At 29.6% G+C, this 20,331-nt stretch overlaps 1 protein-coding gene across 1 annotated transcript in view; it reads right to left on the bottom strand.

Moving 5' to 3' along the window:
- Positions 1 to 20,045, bottom strand: part of LOC107444519 (uncharacterized) — a 41,453-nt gene extending 21,408 nt beyond the window's left edge. The window contains exon 1 of the mRNA XM_087151804.1: positions 19,878 to 20,045. Within this exon, the coding sequence (XP_087007930.1) occupies positions 19,878 to 20,009 (132 nt within the window). The 5' untranslated portion in view covers positions 20,010 to 20,045. The remainder of the gene's footprint in view (positions 1 to 19,877) is intronic.
- Between the last annotated feature and the right edge of the window lie 286 nt (positions 20,046 to 20,331).

Genomic DNA, 20,331 nt, shown 5'->3' with positions numbered 1-20,331 from the left:
GAGCCATATAACGCTTTTGATTGCAGCATTTTTTTAAAAAAAATATAAAAAAGCACATGTACATATTTTTAGAATTTGTTCTAACAATATTACACCGAGAGAAAAGCGGAATTAAAATTACTAAAATATGGTAAAATTTACCGTGTTTCGGGATTTATGAGAAGACCAAAATGCTCGATATTTTTACCGAAATGCTTCGGTAATGATTTTGGTAAAATTAACAATAAAATATAGTTTTATAATATGTGATAAAATTTTACAAATGTGGTAAAACTTGGTAATTTTATCATAATACCTTAGAGCATGACATAAAAACCTGTTTTTCGGCTACATTTTCTTTTCAGTCGTGAAACTTTTACTGAAGGAGTGGTAATTAAAACTATAATTTTGATAACCAGTATTTGCAATAATCCAATATCATACGGGTAAGGGATCATCATTATCATATTAAGGGAATTATCATATTAAGGGATTATCATATTAAGGGATTATCATGTAAGGAATTATCATATTAAGGGAATAATCATTAAATGAATAGTTTAAATACAGTATATTTTGGTTTTTATTACCAGAATGTTTCTTTACTAGAAATATCAATATCATATGATAATACAATATGTTAATTTTACCGGAATTATTTTCCCCGTGTACATTTTATTAAATTCGTGGCATCTCATTCCTCTCATTCAATGATAATTTTTTAAAAAAAAAATGTTAAATTTATGAACTCTAAAGTTGAAATCTGAAAGAAAAAAACAGGATGAAGAAGCAACATACTATCGATGAAATTTATTTATGATAAAAACGTTGATAAAATTAAGTTTCCTTATTTTTTCTTTCATAATATTTTTATGAAAAATAAAATATAGTTACTAATGTTTTATTTTAAGCTAAATATTAAGCAATTTAATGTTTAATAATCATAGAGTTAAATATAGAGTTTAAGCATTAAGCATTAATTTTAACGATGAAAACTCCAACTATATAGATATATCTCTGTACATCATCTTCTCAACCACAAATAATTTTAGTTTTAACTGATTTAAACAGTATAACTTCGGAGATTATGCCTTTTAACAACCAATTTACATTTGCCAGGTTATCAGAAAACGAAAATTTAGTCTGACGCATAGCGCATATTTTATCACTGCAGCGGTGCATTTACACATGCATGAGTTAGGGTTTCCTAACCGTCAGGTTAACTGTGGGAGATTTTCGTGGTTTTCCTCTCCATGTAACGCAAATGCGGGTTGATTTCATCAAAAAGTCCTCCACGAAGGCAAATTTCTCCCAATACTTGATCCAGATGTTCCTTTGTTCTCTGGATTGAGTTCAAAATTACAAGCCTACAGAGTTAAACATTGGTGCTCGTGAACATTGGGTTAGCTGTTCTACGTCGGTAATTAAATAAAAATAAAAAAAATAGTGTATGTTGAGCCGTGATGGCTCAGGAGATAAAGAGTTCGCTTCCCAATGAAGTGTTCCAGGTTCGAATCCCAGAGATGGCTGGTCGATACGAATTCCTCGCCTGGCTTGTACCGACCGCACACCGCTGTTCTGACGTAAAAGTTTCTTAGCGGAAGGCGGATCATGGGTTAGAGTCCCCTTGCCGTCAGGCTAACCGCGGGAGGTTTTCCTCTCCATGTAAAGCAAATCCGGGTCATTTTCAACGAGGGCAAATTTCTCCCAATGCTTGATCCGAAATTTCCTTTGTCTTCTCAATTGGGTTCAAAATTACAAGGTTATTGAGTTGAACAATGGTAGACCTAAACTCAGAATTCCGTCTGCTGTTCCACGCCAGTCATAAGATAAAATAAAAAAAATGATATACGTTAGATAAAAGTTTAATAAAAGCAATTGTTGCCATCAAAGTTTTAAAGAAAGTTCAATCATATATATTAGATAAACTGCCGACCAGTCTGTGTTGGGGGCAGGGAACTGTCCTTGCATCAGAAAGGTTCTGGGTTCGAATCCCGGGCAAGGCATGGATGTTTCTTTCTCTCTATCTGTGTTCTATGTCCTTTCTCCTTTGTGTGTGAATGTGTGAATGTGACCCGCCCTATAAACGGGCTGTGGTAGTGTGACATGGGCGACGCTGTTCCACCGCCGTGGCTTCGCCACAGGTGCCCACTGGGTAACGAAAAGAGAATTAGCAGTTCTGGCACTTTCTGTGGCCAATGGACAGTAGCTCCAAGTGCCCGCCATTAAAAAAAAAAGAAGATAAACTAATAAACCATAATAATAAACACTAGTAAGTATCACTCACTGTACTTTCTTTGTCACTCTAAATTTTTATGCTGCTACTTTTTTTCCACTCTATAATTTAAGTAAAAAAATTATTCAATGAAAAAAAGTTATTGAAAAAATGTCATCCTTGTTTCCATCAAAACTCTTTTTTTTTTTTTTTAAAAAAAAGAAAAAAAAAGAAGATATATTTCCCTTAGTTGACTGATTTAATTTTAAATGGTAAGTTTTAGCAGTTAAATATATGCAAAACCTGAAATTCAAATTTAAGTATGCTTTTATACCAATAATTTTAATATTCAATAGTTACCCTACGTACAGTTTTTAATATACCAAAACACCCTTATATCACACTGTTAAAGCTAGTAATTCAAGTAACATATAAAAATTTTTCAATATTCAAAGCAATAGTTTCATAACGTGATTTTTATCAAAACTAATACGACACATGAATTCCGATTCAAATACAAAAGTTAAAAAATGAAAGAAATTTACACGTATTTTATACAAAATTTTTACATGAATTAAGTATTAAAAATAGAATAAAAATAAATTTTATTTAATCTGAAAGTAATAATGCAATTTAATCAGACTTCAGTGAGGCTTTCAAATTGCAGGGTTTTAAGCAGACAATAATATAATGCTTGTCCTGAATAGTTTTCTAAATAGTTTTTTTTAATAATTTATACTTACGTAACAAATGAAAAATAAAAATAAAACTATATTTTTCTGGTAAATTGTAATTGTGTAGAAAATATTTTCTTTCATAGAAAAAATATGTTGTATGTATGTTGTTTGATAAAAAAGACCAAAATAGAAAAGATACCCGTCTCTGATAGGGATGAAAAAACTCTAAAGACCTTAAGCTCTTTTTTTTAATACTTATAATAATCGTTTTCAGATTTCGTTTCTAAAATTCTCTTCTTCGTAAAAAGCAAATCTTTTAAGGCCGAATACAAAGTAAAGTGCTAGTTTTGAAAAAGTATTTTAAAGAAAAACATATTTTTTTTGCCGTTTCTAGACGCGAATATAAAATGTTCTTCTTCTTTTTTAAATTTAAAAGATATTTATCAAAGTAATATTTTAGTTCACAGTTATTTACTTAAAAATAAACAGTTATGATTAAAATACGAGTAAAATTTCAACAGGAAATGTTTCAATATTAATATTGAAAACAGATAAATTTGATCAACTCTTATTTCTATGCTTTTTTTGCAAAGAGTTTGCTATTAAACATTCTCTGTGATATAAATAATATAACTATAGTTCGTTTATTTCAAAATTTAATGTTTTTTTAAATAATATTGCAATAAATTATAGAAATTTTATTTTACGCTTATGGTAATGGATGAAAACGATTTTTACACAAATTTAAATTTAGCGGAAAATAAAATATTTTTATTTAAATTAATTTTTAGCACGGTGATTAAAAAATCTAGTAAAATTATCGTACTGTATGGTAACCGTATTTCTGGTAAAAAAAGTTCCTATAATTCTGATTAACAAGACCAAAATGTACGGTATTTAAATTATTCATTTGGTAATTTTTCCGTGCTCATGGTAACGGTTTACCAAAAATTCTGGTTTTCAAAATGATAGTTCTTATTACAGAATATTTAGTAAAAAATGTATGACTAAAAAGTAAATTTGACAGAATAAATGGTTTTCATTAATATTTTGGGAACTTTTTGTACAAATTTTTTGAAAGGTGTTCCTTGATGGGTTTTTGCCTGGAAGATATTGAAAGTTGCAGTTTGAGATTCTTAAAGAGATTAAGTGTATTGAAAAACATTAGAATGCCAAAGCATTATTTTTAAATTGTACAGATTGAATCCTGAATAGAATAACCTAGTCTTCAATATGAGATTTAAAAAAATAATACATTAAGCGGATTTTAAAAAAGTAATTATACTTTCTAGCAAGTGTGACATTTTATGAGATTTTCATATTAATGAAAATCATTAAAATTATTAAATAATTTCCAATTGTTTTTGTTGAAAAACTGCTGCAGCTTTGAATAAAGGTTTTTCAAAAATATAAATTTAAATTACATGAATAACACTTTATTTTTGTTTTATTTTTTATTGATATTTTGCGAATAAAAACGAAGAAGAGACCGTATGTTCTTGAGTTATAAAACTAAATTAATTAATCAAAGATTATTAAATTTATTTTTAAAAAGACTAAACACTTTTTTCTAAAATATTGCATTTTTAAAAATATACTCAAAACATATTTAATTGAAATTTAATATTACTTGCTTAATAAATATTTAACATAAGTAAATCATATTAACATTAGTTGTTAAGTACTTGTTTAGTAAAAAAGTAACTTTACGTACATATAAATAGCAAAAACAAAAATAAAGATATTTTATTTCTGAAAAAGAAGGGAGAAAAATTATTGCTGAAGTCAACCTTCTCAATTCTCATAGTTGGCAAAAAAATTTTTTATAAAAATATGCTGAGTATTATTTTATTGCACGATTTTAGAACACCATTTTTCAAAAAGAACAACTGTTTTAACGTAAATAACGTTCCAGTTTATTTTTATCTTCTCGTCTAGTCACTTTAAAAACGAAGATTTAAAATAAACTACGAAACGGGAATTTTTTCTTTCAATTCGGGAGAAGTAGAACGGAAGCATAACTGAGAACTTAAATGTAAACCGTATTATGTATTTATAGTTTTCTTAATATTTTAAAAAGTCGTAAAGTTTAAAATTTCTTGTTTTTTTATTTATAAACCTAGCATTAAAATCTAGCATTGACATCTATAAACATGTTGATTTCGAATTATTTCAGAGCATTATTGGTGTCAATTAACAAAATAATTATTCAAATCATATAAATAATTATTAGCATTTTTGAATTCTAATTGTCAATACATATTTTTATCATCTATTGCATTATTTTGGATGATCAGCTTGGGTAGTAAATTTTTATACAAAAATAAAACTCCCAAATCTTGTTTGAAATGTATCATAATTTCTGGCAATCTAAATAATAGCAGAGTAAAAAAAATTCACCCAAAAGTGAACATCGCAAAAACTGAATTTCAGTCAAGAAACATGTCTTTTTATATATTTTTTAGAACTTTTAGTTACAAAAGAATTTCGGCAAAATATATTAGTTTCTAAATAAATAAATCGTAAAAGCACAATAGTTCTGAATTTCAGTTAATATAGATTTCATCGTCATTGTTGCTTTAGTTTGTTTCAAGAGCACAAATTTTTTTTCAAAAATATGGTTATATTTTACCACTGTGCCATCGTTACAAGCAACAAATGCAAAATTACAATTATTGAACAATGGTTTAATAAAACAGATACGTGGTTAAAATTTATCAAGAGATCAAAAGGCTATGATTGATGAGGAGAGTTAGAAAAAATTGTAAAAATTGGCAATGAGCATTTACATCAAGAAATTTTTTTTAATTATTGTTAATGTATATTTTAGTCTTAACTTCTATAGCATGTTATTTGTCACAAAAAAAAAAACAAAAAAAATACTTTTTTAAATTTTTAAATGGAATGCTATGTTAACCCTAATTTTTTTACACTTACTTTACGTTTTAAACTTTACATTTTTGAACTTAAAATCTAATATTTTTTTTTAAATTTACGCAGTTTTAAAAAATAAAATTTACGTTTTTTTGACACATATAATAAATTTAGGATCTTTTTGGGTGACATAATTTTTTTTTTTGACTGAAAACTTTTTGTTATATATATGACCACAGTGGCAACTTTTTAAAGAACAAAAACTTCGAATTTGGATTAAAAAGTTTACCTTTTCTTACTATTATCTCCGTAAAAAAACATATATATAAATACTCTATTATCTACAAAAGAAATGTATAAATAGCTCATTATCTACGTTGCTTAAATACCCTATTATCTACACAAAATATATAAATACCTTATAATCTAAATGTATAAATACCCTATTATCTGCGTGAAAAAACCTATAAATGCACTATTACCTTAAAAAAAATGTATAAATACCCCATCATCTACGTAAAAAAATGTTTACGGAAGTAAATTTAATTTTGAGCCTCCTATTTTAGAATCTCTTTAAAGAAAGAGAAAATAGACCAGCTGTCTGACAATGTTAGTCATTGCCAATTACACAGTTCTCCATTTATTTACTTTTGCTTAATGAATTAGGTAATACGATTTTTCTCTTTCGCATCTTAAAATATCCTTAGCTTTTCCAAGTGTTTTGTTGCTAACTAGTTCTTCCATTTCCAACTTAAAATGTATGCAGTTACAATGGAATTTTGAATGCTGAATTCTTCAAGAGAAATTTTTTTTACTGAAAGGGAACATCTATTTAGTAATTGGAAAATCTATATTTTTTTAACAAAATTATTAAAGCAACTTTTTGATGTAAGATAAATCTGTGACAAAGTGCAAAACCAACCAATTTCAATGTTTGACCAAAATTTGTGCCATTGTTTAAAAACAATTTTATTTTAAATTAGCACACTGAGAAAAAAGTATAGTCAAGGCTACTGGAATATGATAAAATTTACAATGCTTTTATGGAAACACTTTTATGCAAACAATTTAGGCTTTATGGAAACACTAAAATAATCGGTAATTTTTATCGAAGCATTCTGGTAATGATTTTCGTAAAATTAACAATAAAAAATGTTTTTTTATTATATGCGATAATATTTGGTAAATGAGGTAAAATTTGGTAATTTTCTCATGATACTTTAGAGCATGGTTAATTAGCTTCTTTTATTCGGTTAAAATTACTTTTCAGTTTCAGTTTTTTACTAAATGTGGGACAATTAGAATTATAATGTTAAAAATCAAAATTTTCTTTAAACCATTTTCTCTTCGTATGAAAATATTTATCAAATTAATGGTTTAAAAACAATATGTCTTGACTTTCATTACTGGAAACATGTTTTTTTACCATTAGTGTCATTACGATAAAGTAAGGTTATTTTACCAGATTATTCTTCTCCGCTCAGGAAAAACAAAGTATAAACCTTAACATTATCTCTATGGAAGGAAAAGAATTTTTTTTTCGAACCATTACCTTACCTTAAATGCGAAACTGCTAACGCAATTAGGCATATGGCGCAGTTGAACCATAATATCACTCACGTTTGCTGAACCATGTCCACATTACTTTTTACGAAATTGATCCATGTTATCGTACTTAATAAATTTAAGTACTTTATACTATGGTTTATTTAGCAACTTATTTTATAAAGGCTTAAGAAAGTTTGCACTATTTTATCTTTCAAAATACCTACACTGTAGAAAATTTCGCATCAAATTACAGTAGAAAGTAACAGCACTTTGGGTGCATTATCTATAAAATCTATTTCTGCCTTTAAATATTGTTCTGTATATTTAAATGTTAATAAAGTTATTTAATTCAAATTTATTTAATTAGAGGTATTCAGTTATTTTACGATTATTACTGTACAAATTACAGTATATCCGATTTTTTTCCCGTAACATGCTTCAGTAAAAATAGATTTTACGGAAAAAAAGTACCATCACCAAGTATTTTTTACCCTAACTTTGTCTGGAATTTTTTTACAAAATACATTATTGCTCATCCGAGTGTAATACAATATTTTCTTAGAATTTTAATAACTTAAATTTCTATATTTTCACAGTAAGATGACTTTTCTTACAGTAAGTATGTTTGCAAGTATTTTTATTGAAAAGTGAAAAAAACGTGCATTTCACAAAATAAATGTTAAAAAAATCTTCTACACGAATAGACGCGCGAATTCTCTTTCATCTTTCGCAAATTTTATTCAGTAATTACTCAGCCAACAGTTTTAATTATGTATATATATATATATATATATATATATATATATATATATATATATATATATATATTCGATAATATAGATATATATATATTTGATAAGTTTGGATTCCTTAATGTTAATTTCATTTTTGTTTAATTCAAAGTAACTCGAGAACGTTTTAAGCGATTCGGAAAAATTTTTGCGCATATTATGAAAATAATTTGTCTAATGATAAATTCATAAAAAACATTTTTCAATGATTATTTATTAGAAATCTTACTGAATTTCAATGTATACAAATTTTTACCATATTTTAAATGACCATACCATTTTTGCCATAATTCATTTTAAACCATAATTTTAAATGACAAAATCAAAATTTATAAAAGTATAATTGAATAATCCTCGAAAAATTAAAAATATGTTGTTGTTTTTCAAAATTTTATAACTTATGAATTATTAAATGTATTTAATTCAAAATTTGGATTTTATCATTTAAATTCTACTGCATAAAATCGCGTTAAAATTGGTATACATAACAATTTAAAAATACTGCCAAAATTTTGCTTATTTAATAAAATAGTAATGAACAATGAATATTAAAAATCATTTCTTATAATGAAATTATTTTTGAAGAAGTAAATTTTATAACTGTGTTCAAAGATTTTTTTTTTTGTTAAGAGATATTGCGAAGTACGAAAAGAAGAAAATTAATAGTAAGAAACCGAAACGTCCGACTTCTCTGCTAACTTAACAAATGACCTCACGCTTTTCTGATTGTGGCAATTTTTCATATTTTAAAAATAAAGAATCCAAATCAATCGACAAAAATGTAATAAATATTAAAAAATTAATAATTAAAATTTATAATAAAAATTAATAATAAAAATTAGTAACCAAAAATTAATAAAAATTCAATAAATTAATAAATATGTAATAATAAACAATTCAAAGAACGTACTCTTCTGTGTTTGATTCCATACTCTAATTAATTAACATAACTGAGATCAATTATATAAATTATTACATAGTCATTTAGTGCCCGAAAAATCGATTCATAGAGAAAAAGTTATTCAGGGTGATATTTTTTGTCACTGAATCAGAATGTCATTGTGTTTGCTAGATATAGAATATATCAGACAACTTGAAGTGCATGGAGGATATATCACTTTTTTTTTCAATTTTGGTATTTAAAAATAGAAAGACATATATTTTGACACTGAGTAATTACAAAATTTAGTTGTTAAATGAAATTGATAAGCTGCTTTCTTTTAAAACATTAATAAATTATTCACACAATATTAAATTTTTTCAACCAATATTGATGAATTTTTATGATAACTATTAACAGTAAATTTTTGTACTAAAATAAAGAAACTTTATTATTCCGCATGTTTCAATGTCAATGCATAAAGAAGTTAAACTAGATGACGGGGGTGAAAACAGATTAACCAATTCCAAACAATCCTACTAAGACAAAAGAAGGTCGTCAACTACATCACGACCCATGAAGGTCAAATCAACGCTAACCGATTTCATTTAAAAAATATTAGAGGTACTTTCTTTTTACACTAAATAAAACTCACTCGTTGAATGACCAGTGGAAAACCAATGTCCTTTCCTCCATGCAGTCTGAATCCCCAAGGGGTGGACGGTGCATCCCTGTTGAGGTTGACATCAATAATCCCGGAACACATTTTCGTCAATCAACAAATTTGCAAACTATTATTAAATTAATTCTAAACAACACACTCGTTCGAATTCTTAATTTGCATTGGATAAAGTACCCGGCTCGAACGACCGAGCCGTCGGTACTGTCGAATAAGCCACCGACACCACAAAAACCGACTTTCGTCCTACGCGGTTAATTTAAGGTTTGCGTCAGCGATTTTCAGGAGGTGTTCGCTCGCTGTGAGGACGTTCCAAAAAATGAAAAACGAGGCGGACCCCCCTTTTTGGAATGTTTCTCATTCTCTAACAACCTGAAGAAAGGAATCTTTTTCCATGTGGTCCGCAGAAATGAAAGATTCGAAGGAACAATTGATGTTTCACCTGAAGTTTGGAATGAAAAGGGCATTTAGGGAAAGGTGTAATTAAGATAAGTTGGAAGAATTTACAAGGCAAATCCTGTTGAGATATCGGTAAAAGTTGGCATTTGGACAAATTTTGTATTTATAGACATAGAAAGAGGGAGTTCTGTTGTTTAACTTGGAGCTAACAGACAGTTGATTCATCGTGTTATATATAATGAGAGATTGTATGGTGTTATAAGTCTTAATATATATGAACTTGGAGTAAAAAATGATACAAAAACACTGTTTGTTTGTTGTGTCAATAAAACTTCAGCCTGTCTGCTATAAATTTTCCAATTTAAAGAAAAATTGTCGAAGTAATTAAATCATACATTGTAAGTAATATCGAAGCGTATTGAGCTACACTATTTTTTAGACATATTACAGCAGTGGTTACCAACTGGTGGCCTGCGAAGCCTTTTTTGTGGCCCGCGAACTTAAATATTTTAGTTGTAATTTTTTTGTGGACAATTTTCATAAAAAATCTATATGGGTTTAAAATACTTTTTTTTCGTTAAAAAAAAACCTAATTTCTTCGTTTCTGTGAAATTTAACTTACTAACTGTGCAAAAAAATTTATTTCTCAGGTTTTGAATCCAAGAAAGTCTTTATACAAATACAAAAATGATCGTGTATGTTGCTCTTTTTTTCCTTTTTTTTTGTATTTGTATATATAATTTAGTATATTCGCATTAGAAATTTTCTCGAAGAAATTCTCCGATCTAACTTTCTGAAACCCCTCATTTTGGACGAAATTATTTACATCTGTAAATTTAAAATTTAAAATGTAAATTTCTATTCTCTGGTGGTTGCGGCAGACAAACCTCAATTCTCTCATTGAACATTTTGTGTGCTACTATGTAAGTTTTAACACCAACCTTTTTAAAGTTTTATATCTTAACAATTAGATATCTGTTGCACATTAATTGCTTAATACATAGGTGCACATTAAAGTTGTTGTAGGCAGAATTTTTTAATATGTAATTAAATATTTTTAAAAATCTACTTCTTATTTTAATTTGTAATTCAATACTTTTGTTTTGTACAACTGGATGAAAATATGACAGTAATATTTAATGTTCCTTCAAACATAAAAAAGAGACCTATATAAAAGTTTGATAAAGTTGCGGCCCTCCATTTGGCTGGTGTTTTAATCGTGCCCCCCGGCCACATGTAAGTTGGAAACTCCTGTATTACAATATTAACATGGAGTGAAATTGTCTCAAATTTTTGTACTTCTTAATTTTGCACTTCCCTTTTTAAAAGAACATGGAGTAAACAGCTTGGACCATTCATTTCTATCTTATTTTAAAAATAGAGCAAGTTTGATTTATTTGTGCTGCCAAATAGTAGGCTACACAAATTAGTTCGAATAAGTACACTTAGATGACTTTAAAACTATGAATTACAAAATACAAATTTTGGCGACTATTCAAATAAGGACTTCATATGATGTTCATTATAGCTAAGACCAGTTTAAAACTTAGATATTTTTTAAAGATATTATATTATTGAATTTTGCATTTGGAATTGCCATCGATTCTTTTTTTTTTTAATCTTAGCAGAATTCATTTCTAAATTTAGGTTATAAAATTAAGTTATAATTATTATTTATATGGTAACACTAAAACAAAAATATGCTTAAACTTGAAAAGTTCTCAAAATTGGTAAACTTTATTAGGTCATAACCAAAATAAAGTTTCATCAAACTAGCTAATTTCAAAGTGAATTTTGAAGAAATGAAAGGATTAGGGTAAACATAGTGGTAAGCCACACTGTACTTCAGGTGTTCATTTTTACATCAGAAATTTCCTTAGTATTGTTTCCGAAGACATACTTTGCGTGTTTCCAAAATTTTAGCTGGACAGCTGCACAATATACAGAATTATCCAACTTTCCATCCAGAAATCATGGTATTTTTTATCAAAAATGCTTTTTATATTCAGCGGAATAATTTGGAAGTATGGTTTAACTTAAGCTTCTGCCTATTGGCAGATTCGGTTAAATATATCAGTTACAAGTGAAAGAGAGCTGAGGTTGGGAATTCGAACTTTACATCCGACTTAATATCCGGTATACAAACACAACAATGGGAACGTTGAATTTGTCGTGGCTTTAAGTCTTGTCGGTTGTGGAGGAAAGTTGGGAAAAGTAGGGTTATCAGCTCGGGTGTTGTCTACGTCTTTTAAATGGGATCAAAATTACAAGGGACTTATATTAAGGCCTTTGAAAGATCGAGTCCTGAAAAACGGGCACAGATATCAGGCAATGTGTTATTACTTAATATTTTTTCACGTAAGCCACTGAATTTCAAATACTTCATCTCAAAATTCAAAGATTCTTTCATTTTAAATATTTTTGAAAACTGCGCAAAATGATTCATGGTGCATTTATTATAGTATAGCTTTAGAAAGATTTTACTGAGAATATACTTTGTTGTTTTGGTAGTTTTATTAATTATCATTAATCATTGAATGTTAACATACTTTGTGTTGAATGCATAATTTTGCTAAAGAATACAAAAGGAAACGTTTATATTATATCATAAAATTATTATTAATTAGATATTGTACATATATTTTAGTTATATATTGAAATAATTTTATTTAAATATTTTAATTCTATTGCATAACATAAAATTCCTTATGTGCGGTATATTGTTGTTGTTGTTGTAGTTCATTTACCTCACATTAGAGCTGCACAATGGGCTATTGGCGACGGTCTGGAAAACATCCCTGAGGATGATCCAAAGAAATGCCATCACAATTTTCATCCTTTGCAGAGGGGATGGCACCCCCGCTTCGGTAGCCCGACAACCTGCACGCGAAGTCGAGCACTTTACGGTAGAACAGTTTAACGAGGACCAATACCGCACACCCTCGGTCCCTAAAAATTGGGAAATAGTATTACATGATGTGTCCTATTAGCGGTCACTGTATAAAATTTCCTAATTCTCCCTGGACAGTGTTATACAACTATGGTGGATAAAGCATCCTACTATGAGCCCGGAATTCTCTGATTCGAATCCGGGCGTGAGTCAACGGACATCTCTCTCATATATTTCTCCTTTCAGATCACTTTTGCAAAAGGTTGGGTAATAGTATTACATGATGTGCCCTTGTAGCGGTCACTGCATAAAATTTCCTAATTCTCCCTGGACAGTGTTATACAACTATGGTGGATAAAGCATCCTACTATGACCCGGAGTTCCCTGATTCGAATCCGGGCGTGAGTCAACGGACATCTCTCTCATATATTTCTCCCTCCAGATCACTTTTGCAGAAGGTTGGGTAATAGTATTACATGATGTGTCCTTGTAGCGGTCACTGCATAAAATTTCCTAATTCTCCCTGGACTGTGTTATACAACTATGGTGGATAAAGCATCCTACTATGAGCCCGGAGTTCCCTGATTCGAATCCGGGCGTGAGTCAGCGGACATCTCTCTCATATATTTCTCCCTCCAGATCACTTTTGCAAAAGGTTGGGTAATAATATTACATGATGTGTCCTTGTAGCGGTCACTGCATAAAATTTCCTAATTCTCCCTGGACTGTGTTATACAACTATGGTGGATAAAGCATCCTACTATGAGCCCGGAGTTCCCTGATTCGAATCCGGGCGTGAGTCAACGGACATCTCTCTCATATATTTCTCCTTTCAGATCACTTTTGCAAAAGGTTGGGTAATAGTATTACATGATGTGTCCTTGTAGCGGTCACTGCATAAAATTTCCTAATTCTCCCTGGACTGTGTTATACAACTATGGTGGATAAAGCATCCTACTATGAGCCCGGAGTTCCCTGATTCGAATCCGGGCGTGAGTCAACGGACATCTCTCTCATATATTTCTCCTTTCAGATCACTTTTGCAAAAGGTTGGGTAATAGTATTACATGATGTGTCCTTGTAGCGGTCACTGCATAAAATTTCCTAATTCTCCCTGGACTGTGTTATACAACTATGGTGGATAAAGCATCCTACTATGAGCCCGGAGTTCCCTGATTCGAATCCGGGCGTGAGTCAGCGGACATCTCTCTCATATATTTCTCCCTCCAGATCACTTTTGCAAAAGGTTGGGTAATAATATTACATGATGTGTCCTTGTAGCGGTCACTGCATAAAATTTCCTAATTCTCCCTGGACTGTGTTATACAACTATGGTGGATAAAGCATCCTACTATGAGCCCGGAGTTCCCTGATTCGAATCCGGGCGTGAGTCAACGGACATCTCTCTCATATATTTCTCCTTTCAGATCACTTTTGCAAAAGGTTGGGTAATAGTATTACATGATGTGTCCTTGTAGCGGTCACTGCATAAAATTTCCTAATTCTCCCTGGACTGTGTTATACAACTATGGTGGATAAAGCATCCTACTATGAGCCCGGAGTTCCCTGATTCGAATCCGGGCGTGAGTCAGCGGACATCTCTCTCATATATTTCTCCCTCCAGATCACTTTTGCAAAAGGTTGGGTAATAATATTACATGATGTGTCCTTGTAGCGGTCACTGCATAAAATTTCCTAATTCTCCCTGGACTGTGTTATACAACTATGGTGGATAAAGCATCCTACTATGAGCCCGGAGTTCCCTGATTCGAATCCGGGCGTGAGTCAACGGACATCTCTCTCATATATTTCTCCCTCCAGATCACTTTTGCAGAAGGTTGGGTAATAGTATTACATGATGTGTCCTTGTAGCGGTCACTGCATAAAATTTCCTAATTCTCCCTGGACTGTGTTATACAACTATGGTGGATAAAGCATCCTACTATGAGCCCGGAGTTCCCTGATTCGAATCCGGGCGTGAGTCAGCGGACATCTCTCTCATATATTTCTCCCTCCAGATCACTTTTGCAAAAGGTTGGGTAATAATATTACATGATGTGTCCTTGTAGCGGTCACTGCATAAAATTTCCTAATTCTCCCTGGACTGTGTTATACAACTATGGTGGATAAAGCATCCTACTATGAGCCCGGAGTTCCCTGATTCGAATCCGGGCGTGAGTCAACGGACATCTCTCTCATATATTTCTCCTTTCAGATCACTTTTGCAAAAGGTTGGGTAATAGTATTACATGATGTGTCCTTGTAGCGGTCACTGCATAAAATTTCCTAATTCTCCCTGGACTGTGTTATACAACTATGGTGGATAAAGCATCCTACTATGAGCCCGGAGTTCCCTGATTCGAATCCGGGCGTGAGTCAACGGACATCTCTCTCATATATTTCTCCTTTCAGATCACTTTTGCAAAAGGTTGGGTAATAGTATTACATGATGTGTCCTTGTAGCGGTCACTGCATAAAATTTCCTAATTCTCCCTGGACTGTGTTATACAACTATGGTGGATAAAGCATCCTACTATGAGCCCGGAGTTCCCTGATTCGAATCCGGGCGTGAGTCAACGGACATCTCTCTCATATATTTCTCCTTTCAGATCACTTTTGCAAAAGGTTGGGTAATAATATTACATGATGTGTCCTTGTAGCGGTCACTGCATAAAATTTCCTAATTCTCCCTGGACTGTGTTATACAACTATGGTGGATAAAGCATCCTACTATGAGCCCGGAGTTCCCTGATTCGAATCCGGGCGTGAGTCAACGGACATCTCTCTTATATATTTCTCCCTCCAGACCACTTTTGCGAAATGTTGGGTAATAGTATTACATGATGTGCCCTTGTAGCGGCTACTATATAAAGTTTCTTAACTCTCCCTGGATTGTATAGTACAATTAAGGTGGATAAAGCATCCTACTGAGACCGGAAGTGCATGATTAGAATCCTGCCATCTGCCAACGAACATCTCTCACACATTTTCCCCTCCACTTCACTTTTGAGACCATATATTTAGCTGAAAAGCGAGTATATGCTGTTTCAATTTTGAATGCGCGGGGTTTTCAAATTCGACGATATTTTATTTCAGATCTATTTTAACACAATTTTTCTCAACTTTTAGAAACTCTTTTCACAATGTAAAAACTAAAAGTGCTTTTGATTTTATGTTAATATGGTTTTAAATTTTATGGTGGGGCATGATAACCAGCATGCCTTTAAAACGCTTATGCCAATAAAAATTGAATAAATGGAAATAAAGTTTTAATAGTACATTACACTAATGCTTAATTGGTGATGCTGAACCAGAACCTGAACAGTAATAGAATAAATGTTGAAGAAAGTTAATGCTTAAGACTGCTATAATCATCAAGTTTTTGTAACATTTGCATGAATACTCATGATAATGTTTTTCTTGTTTTGGATTCTTGCCCGTTGTGAGGAAGAATTTCTTGATGCTTATCAACTCTGATGAGAGAAGCTCTTAACATACCTTTTAGTTCACCAGGCTATCTTACAATCGCTATTTTATAGCATTGTTTTAACACGATATTTTATTACATTGTTAATACACGGTATTTTATTGCATTGTTTTTATTAAGTTTTATATTATTTTAAAATTTCATCAATTCCATTGTTATCATTAAGCGTTTCATCGTCCTCATATAGCTTGATTAGATCACATGAGGGTTTGTTTTTGTACATAAGAACCATTTTTGAAATAAATTAAAGAAATGCTGCATCTTTTTTATACTTTGCATCATCCTTATATTTCTTGATTAGATCACATGAAATTTTGTTTTCTAATGAAAGAAACATTTTCGAAAAGAATATTTAAAAAACTTTGCATCGTCCTTATACGTTGTAACGTCCTTATATTTCTTGATTAGATCACATGAAAGTTTGTCTTTGAACAAAATAAACATTTTTAAAATAAATTTTTAAAAAAAATTGCTCTGTATTTCAAATTTTTAAAAAAATTTAACATTTAAAAAATTTAAAATTTTTAAATTTTGAAGCCTATTTTCTACTTGCACCATCTTTAAAATGGCATCTTTTCCCCCGGCTGTTAAATTCTGCACATAATTGCAATAAAAAATAAAAGTTTACTTTTTATTCAATTTAAATACATGGCGATTTTATTTATGAATCTTACAATTTGATTTATGTACCTTAAAATTCGATTTATGTGTCTTATGATCTGATTTGCAAGCGATTTCATGCTACTTAAAGTTTAAATTAAGAACAAGTAATTTACAGCATTCCCCTATATACACAATTATAAATTCCAGCGTTTGGAGAAAAGCCTTTTTATATATTTTTTTCTAGCATAAACTCGTAAAATATGAGAATAAAGTATTTAAAAATAGGCTTTAAAAAATCCAAAGAAAAAATTATAATGCATAAGCGTAGGCGATGTTTATTTTCCTCCAAAACTCTTTAAATATGGGCATCATACAATGCGATTTAGTTTAGTAAGATAGAGTAAAACTCTGTTTTAGTATAAAATTAGTTTTCAGTCTCTCCTAATATAAGAACCCATCACAAATATTAAGAAAATATTTATAAGAATTTTCTTACAGAATGCCAAACTACCTCAAAGAAGATCATATGTAAACCTTCCTCTCAGCTTTAGTGCTAGATTATAAATAGAATAGAAAGCTCTCTCCCATATCTTAGATCCATCTTATTCTTGCGTTTTTCGAGAACGAAAAAATTTTATGGTCAGTTAAAGTTTGTCGAGAATATGAACACACCACATTTATCTTTAGCGTTTAGGGTTAGATCCTTATGAATTGTAAATCTATTTTAAAGGGTTTTGCATGTGTAGTGAATAACTTCTCCGATTAAAAATTTATTCTACTAAAATATTTTTTATAACGATTCAGAAAATTAACTTGTGTTTAAGATCTGTTTAAGACAGCTAAGCAGTCCAATATTTTTTTTCAAAACTATTCTTTTTCGCTGTTTCTTTAAAAATGTCCTTCAAGGTAAAATATTTTTTTCATAAATATATTAAGAATATATTCGTGTTTTTAATTGCGAATTGAAACGAGTAATTTGCTAATTTGAAATTTATTTATATAAATGAGATGATATCTACATGAATAAGCTTAAAATTTCTAAAATGAAAGGATTTGATTGCATTGTAATATGAAATTTTAATTTATCATTCATAAAAAATTTCCTATCAATAAAATTAAAATTTTCAAAAGTACTGATATTCGTTTGTCAAAATAATTTTGCTAAAAATACTATTAATTAGGTGCGATACAGTATAAAATAAATCCTTATTAAATAGAAATTAATAAAAAAAGTGTTCATATCATGTAACCTAATTTAGAGATGCTAATTTGAATATTTATCTAAAAAATCAAATACGTAAATAAATAAATATATTTCTAAACTTAATCTTTTCTACAAATAACCCAGATATTTAAAAATGGTATAGATTTTTTAAAAAAAGATAGTTTTATAAGAAAGTATAAATTTTCGTTTGTTGCAAATAACTTTCAAAAATTTATGAACATCTTAAAAAATTATTTATTTTGTTCAAGAAAAACTTCTTTTACTGGTGTGGATTATTCGTAATTAGAAGTTAATATTATTATATTCACCTTAAAGACGTTCTCATAGTTTCAAAACATTGAGAAAGGCGAATAGTTATTTTTCAAATGAAGCGACAGAAAAAAAAACGTCTAACTATCTAATATTTTCACAAATTAAAGAACAAGGTTAAATTCATAAACGTTCCTTTTATAACAACGCCAAGAACGTTTGCTAGAGAATAGCTTTGTTGTAAACACTGTTTTAAGTTTTACCTATTTAATAACTTATTTAACTCAATTTTAATCTATTAATCTATTATATTTCATAATTTTATCTAAAACAAAAATCTTTAAAAAAAAACATAGATGTTATAAATATAATTTTAAAAACATGCAGTTACCATTATTTTGTAATGAGTAAAACACTGAGCCATTTAATTCGTTGTTATTTTTAACTATTTTAAAAACTGCTCTTCCGTTATAATTGTACCTTGTAATATTTAAAAAATGCCCCCCTTTACTTTTTTATTTTGTTTCTGAAAAATATTCTAGACAATATTTAATTTCTTTACCCACAAATTTAACCTTAGATTTATAAAATTCTAAACACACTATGTGCTGGTACTTTTTACCGTAATTTTATTCGAAATTTTTATTTTGTAATAAGCATTCATTGAATTATTCTTGGTACTTATAATTTTTAGTATTTTTCCAATTGTATAAAAAAAATATAAAAATATAATTGTAAAAAAATATAATTTACAAGTATCGTAGGGAAAAAAGTTTACGTAAAAAGATTAATATAAACAATAATAAATCTCATTATATATCCTCATAATTAATATTTTCTAACTAAATAATTAAACTCTATTCTGGTTTTAAATGTTTACGATATTGACAACAAATTATAATGCAGTATATTTTATGCGCTGTAAAAAAATATTGGATCAAATTACGGTCTAGAGTACTGTCACTGTACATCATCCATAAAATCTATTTTTACCATAAAATTCCTTTTTACTGTAAAATATTATACCACAATTTTTACACTATTTTTTAATTAGAGTATACGGTAATTATTACAGTAAAAATTACAGTATATCAGATTTTTTTGTTTCGTAACATGTCTGGTAAAAATAAAATTTACGGTAAAATGTACCGGTACCCTGAGTACCGGAGCTTTTTACCGTGTATACTGAAACCCCATTTAACCAAAATAATAAATTTAAAAATGTCAGATATTGTTTTTTGTCACAGTCTCATAAACTGACCGGAATATCAAACTTAAAGGATACTAAATACAAAAGTAGTAAATTATTAGTAAAAGTAGAAGTATACATAGTAGTATACGTAGGTAGTAAAAGTATAAGTTTACCAGGAAAAAAACTTACTTCATCGCTGGTGTCATCAAAGAATTCATCTTGCAAGAGAGGACGCTGATAGAGTTCTTCTAGCATCCTTTCATCTGTCCGTCGGATGTTTGGTCTTTCAAGATGAATCTTCATCCTCATCATTTCAAGCATCCAGATGCCATCTGGACAGCCTGCGCTCAAATTGAAGAGTTTCAGACATCAGACTTCCGTTCATTTTAAAATGTTTCCATTTCTACAATACGTATCTTTTGAAGGAATTCGCATTGATTTAGGTCTTCTGAAGAAAATATAATTTAGCGACGGCTTACTATTTAAAATGAAAATAAGATCTTCAATGTTTTGACTAAACGCTTATGAAAAATTATAATTTATGCAATATCTGTAAGCACTTTCTTAATAGAGAAAAACATGGCTATGGTCCATTAAATTAGGATTTTTCTTTTGATTTTAAAGTTACGAATGATGATAATAT

Source organism: Parasteatoda tepidariorum, chromosome 9, assembly GCF_982258835.1.
Source record: "Parasteatoda tepidariorum strain Cologne lab strain chromosome 9, Ptep-v5.0, whole genome shotgun sequence".
NCBI classification, from domain to species: Eukaryota; Metazoa; Arthropoda; class Arachnida; order Araneae; family Theridiidae; genus Parasteatoda; species Parasteatoda tepidariorum.
The sequence above is the reverse complement of the archived record's forward strand: the minus strand, read 5'-3'. Positions and strand labels throughout refer to the sequence as shown.